The sequence below is a fragment of the Osmerus mordax genome, chromosome 18 (genome assembly GCF_038355195.1).
Source record: "Osmerus mordax isolate fOsmMor3 chromosome 18, fOsmMor3.pri, whole genome shotgun sequence".
Lineage (NCBI taxonomy): Eukaryota > Metazoa > Chordata > Actinopteri > Osmeriformes > Osmeridae > Osmerus > Osmerus mordax.
This window is the reverse complement of record NC_090067.1, coordinates 6,280,349-6,292,598: the sequence shown is the minus strand read 5'-3', so window position 1 is coordinate 6,292,598 and position 12,250 is coordinate 6,280,349. Positions and strand designations below refer to the sequence as shown.

The 12,250-nt window shown below is 41.9% G+C and overlaps 2 protein-coding genes across 3 annotated transcripts; one reads left to right on the top strand and one right to left on the bottom strand.

The window, feature by feature from the left end:
- Nucleotides 1–234: 234 nt before the first annotated feature.
- Nucleotides 235–2,515, bottom strand: LOC136962207 (cellular retinoic acid-binding protein 2-like). Its single transcript, XM_067255898.1, has 4 exons — nt 2,282–2,515; nt 1,273–1,451; nt 667–783; nt 235–545 (listed from the first exon to the last, which is right to left on the bottom strand). The coding sequence occupies exons 1-4, from the start codon at nt 2,361–2,363 to the stop codon at nt 495–497; spliced, it is 429 nt and encodes a 142-aa protein (XP_067111999.1). The 5' UTR covers nt 2,364–2,515; the 3' UTR covers nt 235–494.
- Nucleotides 2,516–3,988: 1,473 nt separating this feature from the next.
- Nucleotides 3,989–7,410, top strand: polr3gla (RNA polymerase III subunit GL a). Of its 2 annotated transcripts, none has more exons than XM_067255662.1 (8): nt 3,989–4,068; nt 4,747–4,873; nt 5,079–5,208; nt 5,388–5,456; nt 5,996–6,052; nt 6,186–6,253; nt 6,430–6,549; nt 6,799–7,410. In XM_067255662.1, the coding sequence occupies exons 2-8, from the start codon at nt 4,751–4,753 to the stop codon at nt 6,883–6,885; spliced, it is 654 nt and encodes a 217-aa protein (XP_067111763.1). In that variant the 5' UTR covers nt 3,989–4,068; nt 4,747–4,750; the 3' UTR covers nt 6,886–7,410. The 2 variants fall into 2 exon arrangements, with proteins under 2 accessions (XP_067111763.1, XP_067111762.1); XM_067255661.1 differs by lacking the exon at nt 3,989–4,068 and adding an exon at nt 4,083–4,282.
- The last annotated feature ends 4,840 nt before the right edge of the window (nt 7,411–12,250 follow it).

The window sequence follows — 12,250 nt, the reverse complement described above, 5'->3', positions numbered from 1 at the left end:
GGAAAGGGTGTGGAGATCATTAAAAGGACAAGTGGACAAGTACCAAGGAGTTACGGAAAATGTGGGTGGAGAGGGAGAGGGGAGGACAAAAAGAAAGGGACTTGGGACATTTCTTTGTGGGTCTGAGGCTTAAGGAAACTTTAGAAGCCTTGCAAACACACTATCCATTCATTCATTCATGTTTATGTTAAAACAGCTGTAAGAAACGTAAAATGTACAGTTGCTTTGGTAGTAATATACATGCAGCATTTATTTGTTGTATTTTTCAGTATGCAGAAGAATAAATATGGCTTTAGTAGTGGGACATTCTTCATTGTAACATGACTTGATTAGACAACATTGCATTTAATATAGATATAAACCAAAAATCATGACCAAATATGACTTGAATAGGCAAACAGAAGGCACATACATAAATGTACGTGTATTAGATGTATATAAATGTATAAACAGCATTATAAAAGTATAAAGGTATATAGTCCAAAGAATCTCCATCATTCTCGTTCATAAACTCTGGTGCACACCACATCCCCAGCACTCATTGTCTGAAAAGCAAAAGTAAAGGGATTTAATACATATACACTCTGGTATGGATCTCTTCCAAAGACTCTCAAACACTGTTTACTGAAGACTCCAGAGTCTGATTGGATGGATGGATTGCATTACCAATATGAGCTCGCCATCATTGGTCAGCTCACGGGTCCAGGCAGTCTTGGGTCCCTCCCCTTTCTGCAGAGTCTGTTCACAGCTGATCTTGCTGTCTGTTTCCCACTGAGGAAAACTCTGAAGGGAGGCAAAGAGACGACCATGCATATCAACGACAGCTTTCCAACCGGAAAGGTCTTCCTGTGTTCACGAAAAGGCAGGTGGCCACAGATGAGCAGGTTTTGACAGTTCTCAGCATGCTGCATGTTCCAGGCCTCCTGTCTACCAGGGGGCCTCGTCTGTCCTCCACACTTCACCAGACATGGGACGAGGAAGAGCATACCTCCGTATCACCGCCAAGAACAACTATCACATTACACAGGAATGACTTCCACATGCCTATACCGCAGGCTGCAAAGCCCTGCTTCCATACGCTATGGCTGAGAGGAAAAAAAAAAATGCATGGAATAACATCACACTTAATGGAGAGAATGTAAACCACGTAGGTGTGCACCCCCTGGTTCTGTGCACATTCTTGGAGGAAAATATGCGTAGAATAACAGCGGACCCCTCGGGGCGGCGCATGGTGCGGATGTAGATAAGACGGTGTCGGGGGTGCTGGGTTACCGTGCAGGGGCGCCCGTCCACTGTGCTCTCACTGAAGGACTGTCCCACGGTGAAGGAGATGTGGGTGGTGCGTACGCTGGTGGAGGTCTGGATGGACAGGGTCGCCTCCTGCTGACTGATCTCCACCGCGGGCCTGGAGGCTGCTGCCACCGCTATCTTCCTTAGGAACACATTCACACCTGGAGGACACCCACAGCCGCGCACACACAGCCAAGCTCCATGACGAACTAACTCTAAACAAGCAATTCCTGTACCACTTGATGGAGGTCAAATATGTTGCTTGTAATTAGTGATTTACGGCCTGTATCCACTGGTTATTGACTTATTCAGTTGTTTCATCAACCACATATTGAACCTTGGTGCAAGGCTTCACCACATTGGATTCTACTTCTGTCTGGGCTGATAGAATGGCGTCCGGCACACAGAGAGACTCCAGGGGGCTGTGGAGGCCCAGAGGGGGCCACTTTGAGGGCATAGTTACGTTTACACTGGCTTTAATTACAATCGCATGAGGACCTCGCTTTAGATGTGAGAGAAAAGACTATTTGTTTTCAGATTTAATGGATGTCACTGACTGGCCCTCTTCTAACCCCGCTCTTTCTTTCTTTCGTTCTTTCTAACTCTTTCTCTCTCTCTCCCTCTCTTTTTGTCTTTCTCTCTCTCTCTCTCTTTCTCTCTTTCTGTCTCTTTCTCTCTCATTCACTCTGTACTTTACGTGTGTGTGAATATGCATATTGTGAGTATCATGTGCATGCTTATATGTCCCCTACATATTTTAATTAATTTAATTTAGGGTTTACTTTGATATCCCACTGACAGTCCATCACAGAATACGGATGACAATTAAATACAATTTTACTGGTTTACCACAAACCATTCTGTCACCTACCCCAGTGTGAGATTCTGTAAAAGGGACTGCCAGTCTTTGACTTTTGCAAAAACGCTTAAATGTTTGTACATTTCAGTTCTAAAAAATACACAAACGAATGACAGTAAAGACTAAACTCACCCAGGGCTTTTAGAAGTTCTTCAAAATTTTCGGAGCTTTTCATTTTCCATTTTCCAGAAAAGTCTGCAAGTTTACTACCCATTTCAAGTTTTGAATGTAGTGATCGATAACAGTAAATAATTGCAATAGCAATAAATATGTTAAATCCGTATTTCACGTAAGGTCCTGCACGTACCTAAAACTACTCTGTGCGCTCCCTCTCAGGTACCTCTAAAAATCCTCGCTCTGCTCTCTTTCACCCTCTGTCTCTCTCGCTTTCTCTCTCTGTCTTTCTCTCTCTTTCTCTCTCTTGCACGCGGTTGATTCAATCTGATGGTCGGCGTATTCCATTCATTGGCTCTTGCTGGAATCTTGGCTGAATCTGATCTGCACCTTGGGTGGAACTACACAGATTCGCCATCGTCGTACTGAGCAATACCGTGCATATAATTTATAGGCATAATTAATTTCTCACGGGACAATGAGTTATGAGTTACAGATTCAGAGATAATTTGTCAGCAGATTTATATAGATAGATGCGCTGATTCTTTTAAATGATCGTTTTGTTTGTTTTTGGCCAATAAGTACATGGCGCCAGCCAGCATGTGGACCCCCTAAGAGGATTTAAGGCAAGTGAGCGAAAGGATTAGAGATGTTTGTATCTGAAACGTCCAATTTAAGGCAGAAGGTATTGGAATGTGAAATCAGATATTAGGGTTAAGCTTGAAAGGGGATAGAAAATTGGCGTAGAAGATGTCAGAAGTCTTCAGTGGGGTCAATGAGACACTTTTGATTGAAACCCTATTAAATAAGACCGTTATTTCTACAGAATATGTTTTGGGTTTACTGCCAGTCAGTGACTGAAAAGTTAGTCATTTTCCCCATCAGAAAGATCAAAAACAGTAATTTAACTCACAGAGGGTGAAGGTGTAGGGGAGTAAGACTACAAATGTAGGGGTAATTACTGATGCGTGGGGTAGCCTAATTAGCCCCCCTTAATCCTTTTTGTCTCTCAACCATCCCCCACCCCCCTTGCCAAGAACATTTCAACAAGTCTAGATTAGCAGTGATACCTCTGGAAACATGATAGTGCATTCAACCAACACAAACACACAACAGTTTGCATGTAGGCCTACTTTTTAACCCTAAAATGTTATGTCATGTAGCCTACCAGAGATTTGATCAATATCATGAAGTGAATCTTAATTAAAAAAAAACACTGTATTTGCTTCTGCTTTCACCGCTGGTTGACCCCTTTCTTTTAGCAGTCCTGCAAGACTATGAGGTGAAGAGGCCCAGGGGAGGAGATAGTCACAGAGAAGAAAGGAGGACACCATCACATGAAAGGGTGGCACTGGACATCTTGTCTGTTTCTATGACAACCGGTTTAGTTTCCAGATTCTCGATTAATATGAGACCTCCCCTGAATACTGACTCATTTCACCGCCTATAATCGCCAGGGCAATCAGAACTGGGAGCAGGTTGACAGTGGACTCAGTGTAACCTATACTGGTTGAACTCGTTGGCCTTGTCCAAGCTTCTTTCCGTGGCTTTATTTATCCTTTAATAGGATACTATTGTGGTGTTGTGTTGTACAGTATTGTAGCAGTATCCTATGTATTTTTTTGCAAAAGTTTAACTTTGACATTTAAATACAAAAAAAACGACAACATTTTGAAACCTTTATTTTGAAACTTTCTAAATAAGTCAACCGGAAAATGGAGTGAGAGTGGCTACACCCTAGCGGACACGTGTGTGTTAGAACACACCTTTAGCCTATTTCTTAGCTTCCCTTCTTCATAAAAAAGGTGTGTAACATAGGCTGCATGCTTAGCAACTAGCCGACATGGATAGTGGATAATGCTAGTTGTATTAGATGCCTTAAAATATAATTTGCTAGTATCCATACCCGGTTGGTAAAACAACCACGTTGGCAGGCTATAACGAGCTACTCAATATACAGTAGCCTACTAGGCTACTATCTGTAAAAGGAGTGTCAGTGCCTTAATATCAGCAGTCTAGGTAAGTCGACCAAGGTAGAACGTATCTGCCAAAGTATACAGAAAAAGATAATATGTTCATCTAAATTTAGTAAGACTATATAGTGCTGTTAGCTATTGTTGTTGCCAGGGAATCAGTCTAGCCCTTTAATTTCCTTCGCTTTGGCATCAATGAAGTGTAGAGCTAAGTATTGAAATAAACCCACGATTTGGTAAATGATTCATTACCTTGTAAAGCCATGGTCTAGCTTTATTTACCCATAAGTCTGTACAGTACTATGCGTTTGTTTGTTACCCAACATATGATTATATACATTCAGATGATCACGGTTGTTTGTTATACTGTAATGAATGGGATTCGACATTGTAGTAGTAGACAACACTAACCTTAACGTCTACTAGGAGAGGACATACGTTCGCAAGTGAAAAAAAGGTATCCATCACTTTCTGTCTGATGTTCTTTACATCTATGTTTACCTCTACCAGTGTTATGGCTGGAAGAGGTGGCAGGGGTCGTGGAAGGAGTCAGCTGACCTTCAATTTGGAAGATGTGGGGATTGGAAAGGGTGAAAACCTACCCCCTACCACCTTCACGCCATCACCTTTATTTCCAGTATGTTGTATTTATATCAGTCCTGTCAAATCTAATCAAAAAAGTTTAACTTTACAGATCAACCAAATGTGAGGGGATCAGTAAATCAAAATCTGATACCACAAAACACTTTGATTGACCGTTAATGAAATTGTGACGTAAATGACATGAAATTAATTGTGATTTGTACCCGTTACTGACGAAGCTGTCTGTGTTTTTGCTCCAGCCCATGACTGCCCAGCCAGTGCCCCTGCAGACAGGAGAGGAGATGGATTACATGCTGGCGTTGAAGCAGGAACTGAGGGCTGCCACCAAAAACCTGCCCTTCTACATCAGGCGCGCTGCCTCCAAGAGAGGTAGCCTCCACACTCCTGTAGGGTGGATCAATATATCAAGCACTAAAACTGGGTATTTCCAGCTGCGATCTTACAAACAATGTTTGCTGTGATGGAATTCCCCCAATGACGAGAAATTGGAAAGGATGGAAAGTATATTGTCTACTTTATTTATTAATTTTGACTAACTTCCACCATAGACGTTGATCGCTACTCTGATAAATACCAGACGGGGGAACCTAAGGACGGGACCATTGAGTGGAATCCAGGTGAGCGATGGTTTGCTGGGGTGGGTTTTTTCTAACTGATTGGCTAGGGTTAGAATAGGGACAGTGGTGTATTCAAGGACAGTCGAGAGAACAGTTCACACTGTTGCACTGTCTCCTATTCACAACCACTCCTAGTGAACTGCTCCTTCTGCACTCTTAGTTATCATTGGAATGGTTATTCCAAGAGGAACTATGCTTGGTTCTTCACCTTAAAGCAGGGCTGGTCAACCATGCTCCTGGAGATCTACCCTCATGTCGGTTTTTACTCCAACCCCAGTTGTGAGGTCAGGTCGTTTGAAATGAAAACATACAGGACAGTTGCTCTTCAGGAACAAGATTGATGAGCCCTGCCTTAAAGGGTGACATCTTGTATCAGTAATAATTTCCAACAGATGGCGCCAGATAGTTAATCCCCTTTTCTTTGTGACAATCTGCATTGGGTCTTGTTTAATGTTTAATTATGTCACATTATCTATAGATTATTAATCCGTGGTGCATACAGTGGTTACTGAGTGTATTGGTGTACATTTTTTTTCTAGACTGGAGCAGATTGCCAAAAGAACTTTGCATCAAAGTGAGGAAGCCTCAAATAAAAAGTGAGTGGCGTATAAACAAATAGAATGTCTTGTATTGCCATGTTCGGGTACTTCCTACGAACTCTCTTTACAATTTTGATATGATCATAGTAGAATCATCTAGTGAACTGATGTTCTCATTCCTTCCTTCCAGGACCTACAGCCCAAATTAAACGACCCAAGAAAACAGTGGCCAAGGAAGAGATTCTCACCAAGCTAGAGGTGGGATGTCAACAACACCTTTAGTTTAAAGTCATAAACGGTTATTCACATTATATATCTATTTTATCCATCACATAGCCTTGACTGGTCTGAAATATGGTATTGTAAACAGGGACATACTGAATCCTTTTGCCAGATAAACACTCATTTGTTTGTTGGGAAACCAAATCCTTTAGACTCTTGAAAAGAAAGAAGAGATTGCCAACTCAGAGGAAGAGGAGGACGAGGAGAAGAAGAAGACAAATGAAGAGGAGGAACAGGCGGAAGAGGAGTTTGATGAGGAGGACATAGAAGAGGTAATGACTCCTGCTGGTCATTTAACTTTATTTCTTTCTCCATTTGTCCATGCTCCCTACCGTGTTATAGCATATTTTTATGATGAAACTATTCCTTTGTGACCAATGGCATCTAAAGCTGTATTTCAGGAGAGTGACTATTGTTAAAGTGGTAACCAAAAAATTAATTAACAAACAAAACCATAGCTATGCAATGAGTGTCCCTTGTTGAGCAGTTTGGGGGTTTGACCAACCTTTCGAAAATTCTAGGATACCGATTACATCATGTCTTACTTTGACAATGGAGAGGAGTTTGGAGGGGACAGCGACGACAACATGGATGAAGCCACTTATTAAACAGAACACTGGAATGGAAGCCAAACTGTCCTAAATGAGAGGACCACCCCCATTTTCAGACATCAGAGGCCAAAGCTGCTCGTCAATGACACTCTGAACAGTTGTATTTTATAATGGAGAGAATAATAGTAGTGCTATGCAATCCTTAAACGTGATGGGATGTGGAGGATCGTTGCTTTTAAACATGTTTTATAATGGGGACCACTTGCGAGGACAGCCAAGGCTGTTGTCACCGTTTCATTCAGATCGAGCTGAAGTTGCGATGTGGCCGTGTGGTTAATATTCATTTTATCCTTTTGATACTTGATTTTAATAGGTGTGCAATTGCAGTGATACTGTGACTGATTTCACGTTTTCATGTAAGTAATATTTCTCAACCAATATCTTACTCGTTTTAAGGTAAAAAAAAAAAAAAAGAAAAAGACAATCAGGTGTTTTAATTTGTGACATACTGAAGTGTGTTAGTTTACAAACGTGTTGTTGAATGTAAGAAAATACGTTATAAAATACTGTTGTGTTGACATGATATACCAGTAGATGGCGTACTGCTCAATAGGTTTGTAATAGTGGCAGCTAGTGCAGTGTTTAAGACTCTGAATAGCCTACTCATACACCGTTCATAAAAGCTATTGAACATACAGTGCACTACAGCTTTCTTTTAATCATGCCATCCATAAGTCATTTAAATGTCATATATTGTCCATTCCTGGAACTTAAAAGATGAATGTCTGTCTTCCATTCACACTGTTTTCCTCCAAATTACTCCCACTTACAAGTGTATTGGTGTCACATTTAACCGTGTCGTACTGGGAATATGGGTAATCCCTAGCAGACAAAGGCGTTTAGATTTTGTGTTTATCTGTTCTCTCCAGGCCTAACTCATATTAACCCACTGCAACCTGCTGTCCTGCAGTTTTCTATAGCGACAAATGTATTAATTTCAAGCAAACTGTTCTTTCATTTTTATTTTATAGAATATAGGTATACATGTCAACCATGATTGAGATTAACATATGTCCTAAGTATTTTAGGTCATATAAGTTTTTTCTTCATATAGATGTCAAATTACCATCACTTCACCAGCTAAATCCTCAAGAGGATAGATTTGAGAAAGTTGAGGTCTCCATACCCCATTCCTTCTGAATTTTTCCATCAAGAGTTAGATTGTGTGCTAACTATACTGCATGTCCACAGTGAGTTAGGAGCTTCTATCTATAACAACAATGTGGTGAAAGGGCAAATGTTGACATGGAGTTCATAAGGGGAATGACCTAACCCTAAGGGTCAAGACCTTTTCTTTTGACTACGTGCACTCGGTCACGTACTCACTCTCACAGAGAATGTGTGCAGTCAGCTCAAATAGTCCAGAAGCGCAAGGTGCATGCTTATAATTTAGAATTTTACTGCATAGCCTACTGTAGAATCCCATTCAACATGTTGCAACCCATATTTCGATATCACGCAACACGCGTGCAGTTTAGGCAAACGCTACGCGGGAAGGCGTCAGGTGCTTGTCTGTTTCTTCCCAGTGAGAAAAACACATTACGCAACCAGTCATGTGGTGTGAAGGACAGGTGTGGTATGTGGGACTGTAAACAGTGCTCAACAGCTCAAAGTGGTGTGTGACATCGGGAACAGAATGGGAAGCTGTCTACTGCACCTCTGACGGGCGGGGCCTACCCGCCTGTATAGGGAGGAACACGATGGAACATTTTCCTTTGTTTACCACACTGGGTGTGATTGACTTGCTGACCCCTGCAGGGGTCTGGAACACCTAGTTCCACAGCTGTAAACAACGAGAGCTATTGTGAACTCTGTGTAGGGAGAGCTTCTGATGAGTTGTACTATGTGGTCTGCATTGGGAACTTAGGAACCCGTGTCTGATTTGGTTGGAAGAATTGTAGTGATATGATCAATATGTCTGCAACTTAAAAGAAATACTTTGAACCTAAATCCAACCGGCATTCTCTGGCACATCAAATGTCATCTATGTACCATGCATCAGATCATTGAATGCTTGAACACCAATGCAGTGTGCTTCCTTTGATTATTATTCACATTTCATGACATCAAATGCAATAACCCTCAGCAAAATATTGGTACTTCAAGTCACCCACTTCTCTGATGATGCTGTACGTGGCATAACACCCTAAACAGGAGCTCTGTCATTCTACTCCAGTCCAATTTGATATGCTTCCCTACTTACTGGAAATGAGCCAGGCTGGACAAGGTTGAGTTGTAACTAGAGAGGAGTCTAGTGTCTGGGCCAGGCAAAATCAAGGAGCTGACAATTTACAGCTCTCGACAGCACCTAAATTTTAACAGCTTGGAAGAATGTCAGCTTGCATTACGGGGTAGCTGACCGACAACAACCCCAAGTTGTTTTACTAGGCTCTTGTCTGGTCTAACACAGCTTGACCTCCACGTGAAGGCACCTAGCAACCTTGTTTTGCACTTGTTGTTTTTTTAGACTTATTTATTTTTCCCAAGTGTCCCTCACAAAGATAATCGTTTAGTCTGTAGCTATTTGTCACTAGATCTCAATGTCAACCCCCAACTGACAAAATAAATATGTTGTAGTTTAACAGTTGTCCTCTTGGTGGCAGTCTCTTCATGCCATGAACAGAGAGGGGCCAACATGATGACATAACTTAAACAATGTGAGGTTATGCACATTGCTGCGTGTTATGAACAGCATTCAATGTATCCTCTTTCTTTGGGATAGATCAATCAGAACTGCATACACAGGCAGTTCTCTATAATGGTGAGGTTCTCTGTTCAGACCTAACCCCAACCCAATTCAACATTGATATACAGTTTTAGTTTAAACTATATTGGGTTATATATATGATCAAATCAATAACTTTCATTGGTTAACCCTTGTGTTATCTTCGGGTCTTTCTGACCCATCAGTCATTGTGACCCACCGTCGTATTGCGACAACTTTACCGCATACAAAAACAAAGTGAAGCATTTTCTTTTAACTGTTGGGCTGTCTCAGACCCCTCACATTGCAAAGCTTAAAATTAAATTATTTTTATTTGTTTTTTTATTGGGTAAAATTGGGTAAACACAACGATGGTTCGTTATGAACCTTTGGGTCATGTGACCCGAAGGCAGCACAAGAGTTAAGTAAATAGAGATAATGATGTCCATTTTACTGTAAAGTAACATGAGAATTCAGTGTTAGCCTGTGTCAGGAAATGCAAGATGTCACAGGTTTGGTTGCCTAGCTAAAGGTTATCCTATCCAAATTACACAGAGCAACACGAGCAGGTTTGATTCCCACTTATCACGTGTTGCCCAGCGCTCATCACTAATCAATAAGACTGTCACCAGTCTTGTTGATTGTTGATTACAATAGTAAAACTATAGTATTGAACCCAGAATAACTGAACAGTGGTCGTTTTTCATTGCATTTTTTAGACCCAGGTCAAGTGCACAGACTTGCACGTGCAATTGTTAGTTTGACCCGTTATCCTCAATACTACCCTAATCGCTGGCTGTCGACCACTTGTAGGCCACAGTGATTAGAGACTAATCCGGGCCTAGCGACAAGCAGGTTGGGTGGAGGGTGGATGCAGGTCCCTCCCCCGCCCGCTGCCACAGGTGTGACCACCACACGGTGTCCTTGTTTCTGACACTGGTCCAGAATGAGATTGAGCCAGACCGCATGCTGAGGAACACCTTGAGGACACTCTGATACTTAAGCCTTGGTCGGAACGATTATGCCGTAAGTCAAAAAGAGGATTTAACCTTGGAAAGTGAAGAAAGGTGCGCACGTGGCCTCAGGGGTTAAACCAACATCGTGAACAAGGTTGTCATCTCACAGTCGTTTCATTCTCCAGCGAAAAAATGGTTGACATGTCAGTCAGAACAGAAGGAAAATATGACAAGGAAGAGGAAACCGTAGTGTTTGGTTTGATGTTGAACAAATGTTCCGTGGTCTCTTGGGAGAGACATGGTGCCCCCCCCTCCCAAGGGTGCCCGTGTGTATTCAGCTCAGGCTGAAAGTGGTTGCTCACTTCTTCTGCACCCTGCGACTAAAATAGGAGGGAAGAACGTGACCTATCCTTACTGTAATCTTTTGACTAACTCCACCTTTGCTGATTACCCCAGGTTCCCTGCCTACTGCTCTTGCACTCAGAGAGATGAACAAACCTGACAACAGTTTATCAATCCTTAGTGAAGGCCATAAAGCCATTTCTTGTTAGATTGTGGTGTGGTTTATATACACGTCTGTTCAGGTTGTTAGGGGAGAGATGTGACCTGTCCTCCTTTGCTGAGCCAGGACATTTATTCTACCACAGATTTGGAGCCATGCGTAATGTCTTCTGACTCCCACGAGACAAGGAGCTAACAAGACACTTCCTGTTTTAGTTTCAGCAAGGAACATGATGTGCTGTGTCGTTTCCTCTGCACCCTGAATGTAGGAGGGTCGGACTTAGGCTTCCTCTGTTTGTACGTTTTACAGCTTTCACTTCCCTTTCCCCTGCCCCTGGCTAGTTTGTTACCCTGACACTGTATGCCTTTATTATTTCAGAAAACAAAGAAGGCATGAAAATGACTCCTGTTTGATAATAATTCAGTTCATTGTTTGGATGAACTTCACTCATGGCGCACAAACAGTGCTCCAACAAAGAACTGGGCCATTTACCTTATTGTGTTTGAAACCATCTATAACGTATTTGCAGTTTGCCCTGCTTTCTGTCTCTTTTTCTCTTTCATCCACTATATCATGTGAATAGCCGGAGGGAGATAGCACAAGGACCACTTTGTTGAAGCTCATATGTTGTGTATTCTGATATGGGTGCTTACGAGCCTCTGAAAAATCTCTCCAAGTCCAATAGAGATAGTTGTAAAGGGATTCCCCCTGCTCTCTATGACCAAGGATGTTGGTATTGTCCCAAGAACCGTAAAAAAAACCTGTTGGAAGTGAAAGGTGTCAGAGAGATTATCATATGAATAACAGGCTTTGTATTTTGTGCTTATCACTTCTGTATGCCCTGTAGCTGGTCCCGTCCAGTGCTTTGTGGCTACGCTTGCTACAGTAATTCCATTTGCATATTGAACATTATCTCTGCTCTGGCTATTGACTTCATGTTCGACACAATGACACCTCTGACCATTTACAAAGCCAAACTGAAAATATTCTGCCTTGTGTGTTACTAGAAGCAAATCACCTTACTGCATCAACTCAGCAATCCTGTCTGTCTGTGTACGTGTAAAAACACCCATGACAACACAGACCCAACTAGTTTAGATTATTCTGAAGAAGGAACATAACAATACAATCTCATCTTCAGTCAAAACAGTGCCGTAGTTGTTACAGACCAAGGCCAGTGTGTGTCTAAGAGAGGATTTC

What these genes read in the sequence shown, in the direction of transcription:
- polr3gla (XM_067255662.1), top strand. Translation starts at nt 4,751, where the DNA reads ATGGCTGGAAGAGGTGGCAGGGGTCGTGGAAGGAGTCAGCTGACCTTC. An exon ending in AGATTCTCACCAAGCTAGAG is followed by an intron (nt 6,254 to 6,429) that starts GTGGGATGTCAA and finishes CAAATCCTTTAG; the next exon opens with ACTCTTGAAAAGAAAGAAGA. An exon ending in ATGAGGAGGACATAGAAGAG is followed by an intron (nt 6,550 to 6,798) that starts GTAATGACTCCT and finishes CGAAAATTCTAG; the next exon opens with GATACCGATTACATCATGTC.
- LOC136962207 (XM_067255898.1), bottom strand. Translation starts at nt 2,363, where the DNA reads ATGGGTAGTAAACTTGCAGACTTTTCTGGAAAATGGAAAATGAAAAGC. An exon ending in AGAACTTCTAAAAGCCCTGG is followed by an intron (nt 1,452 to 2,281) that starts GTGAGTTTAGTC and finishes GGTGTCCTCCAG; the next exon opens with GTGTGAATGTGTTCCTAAGG. An exon ending in TGGACGGGCGCCCCTGCACG is followed by an intron (nt 784 to 1,272) that starts GTAACCCAGCAC and finishes GCCTCCCTTCAG; the next exon opens with AGTTTTCCTCAGTGGGAAAC.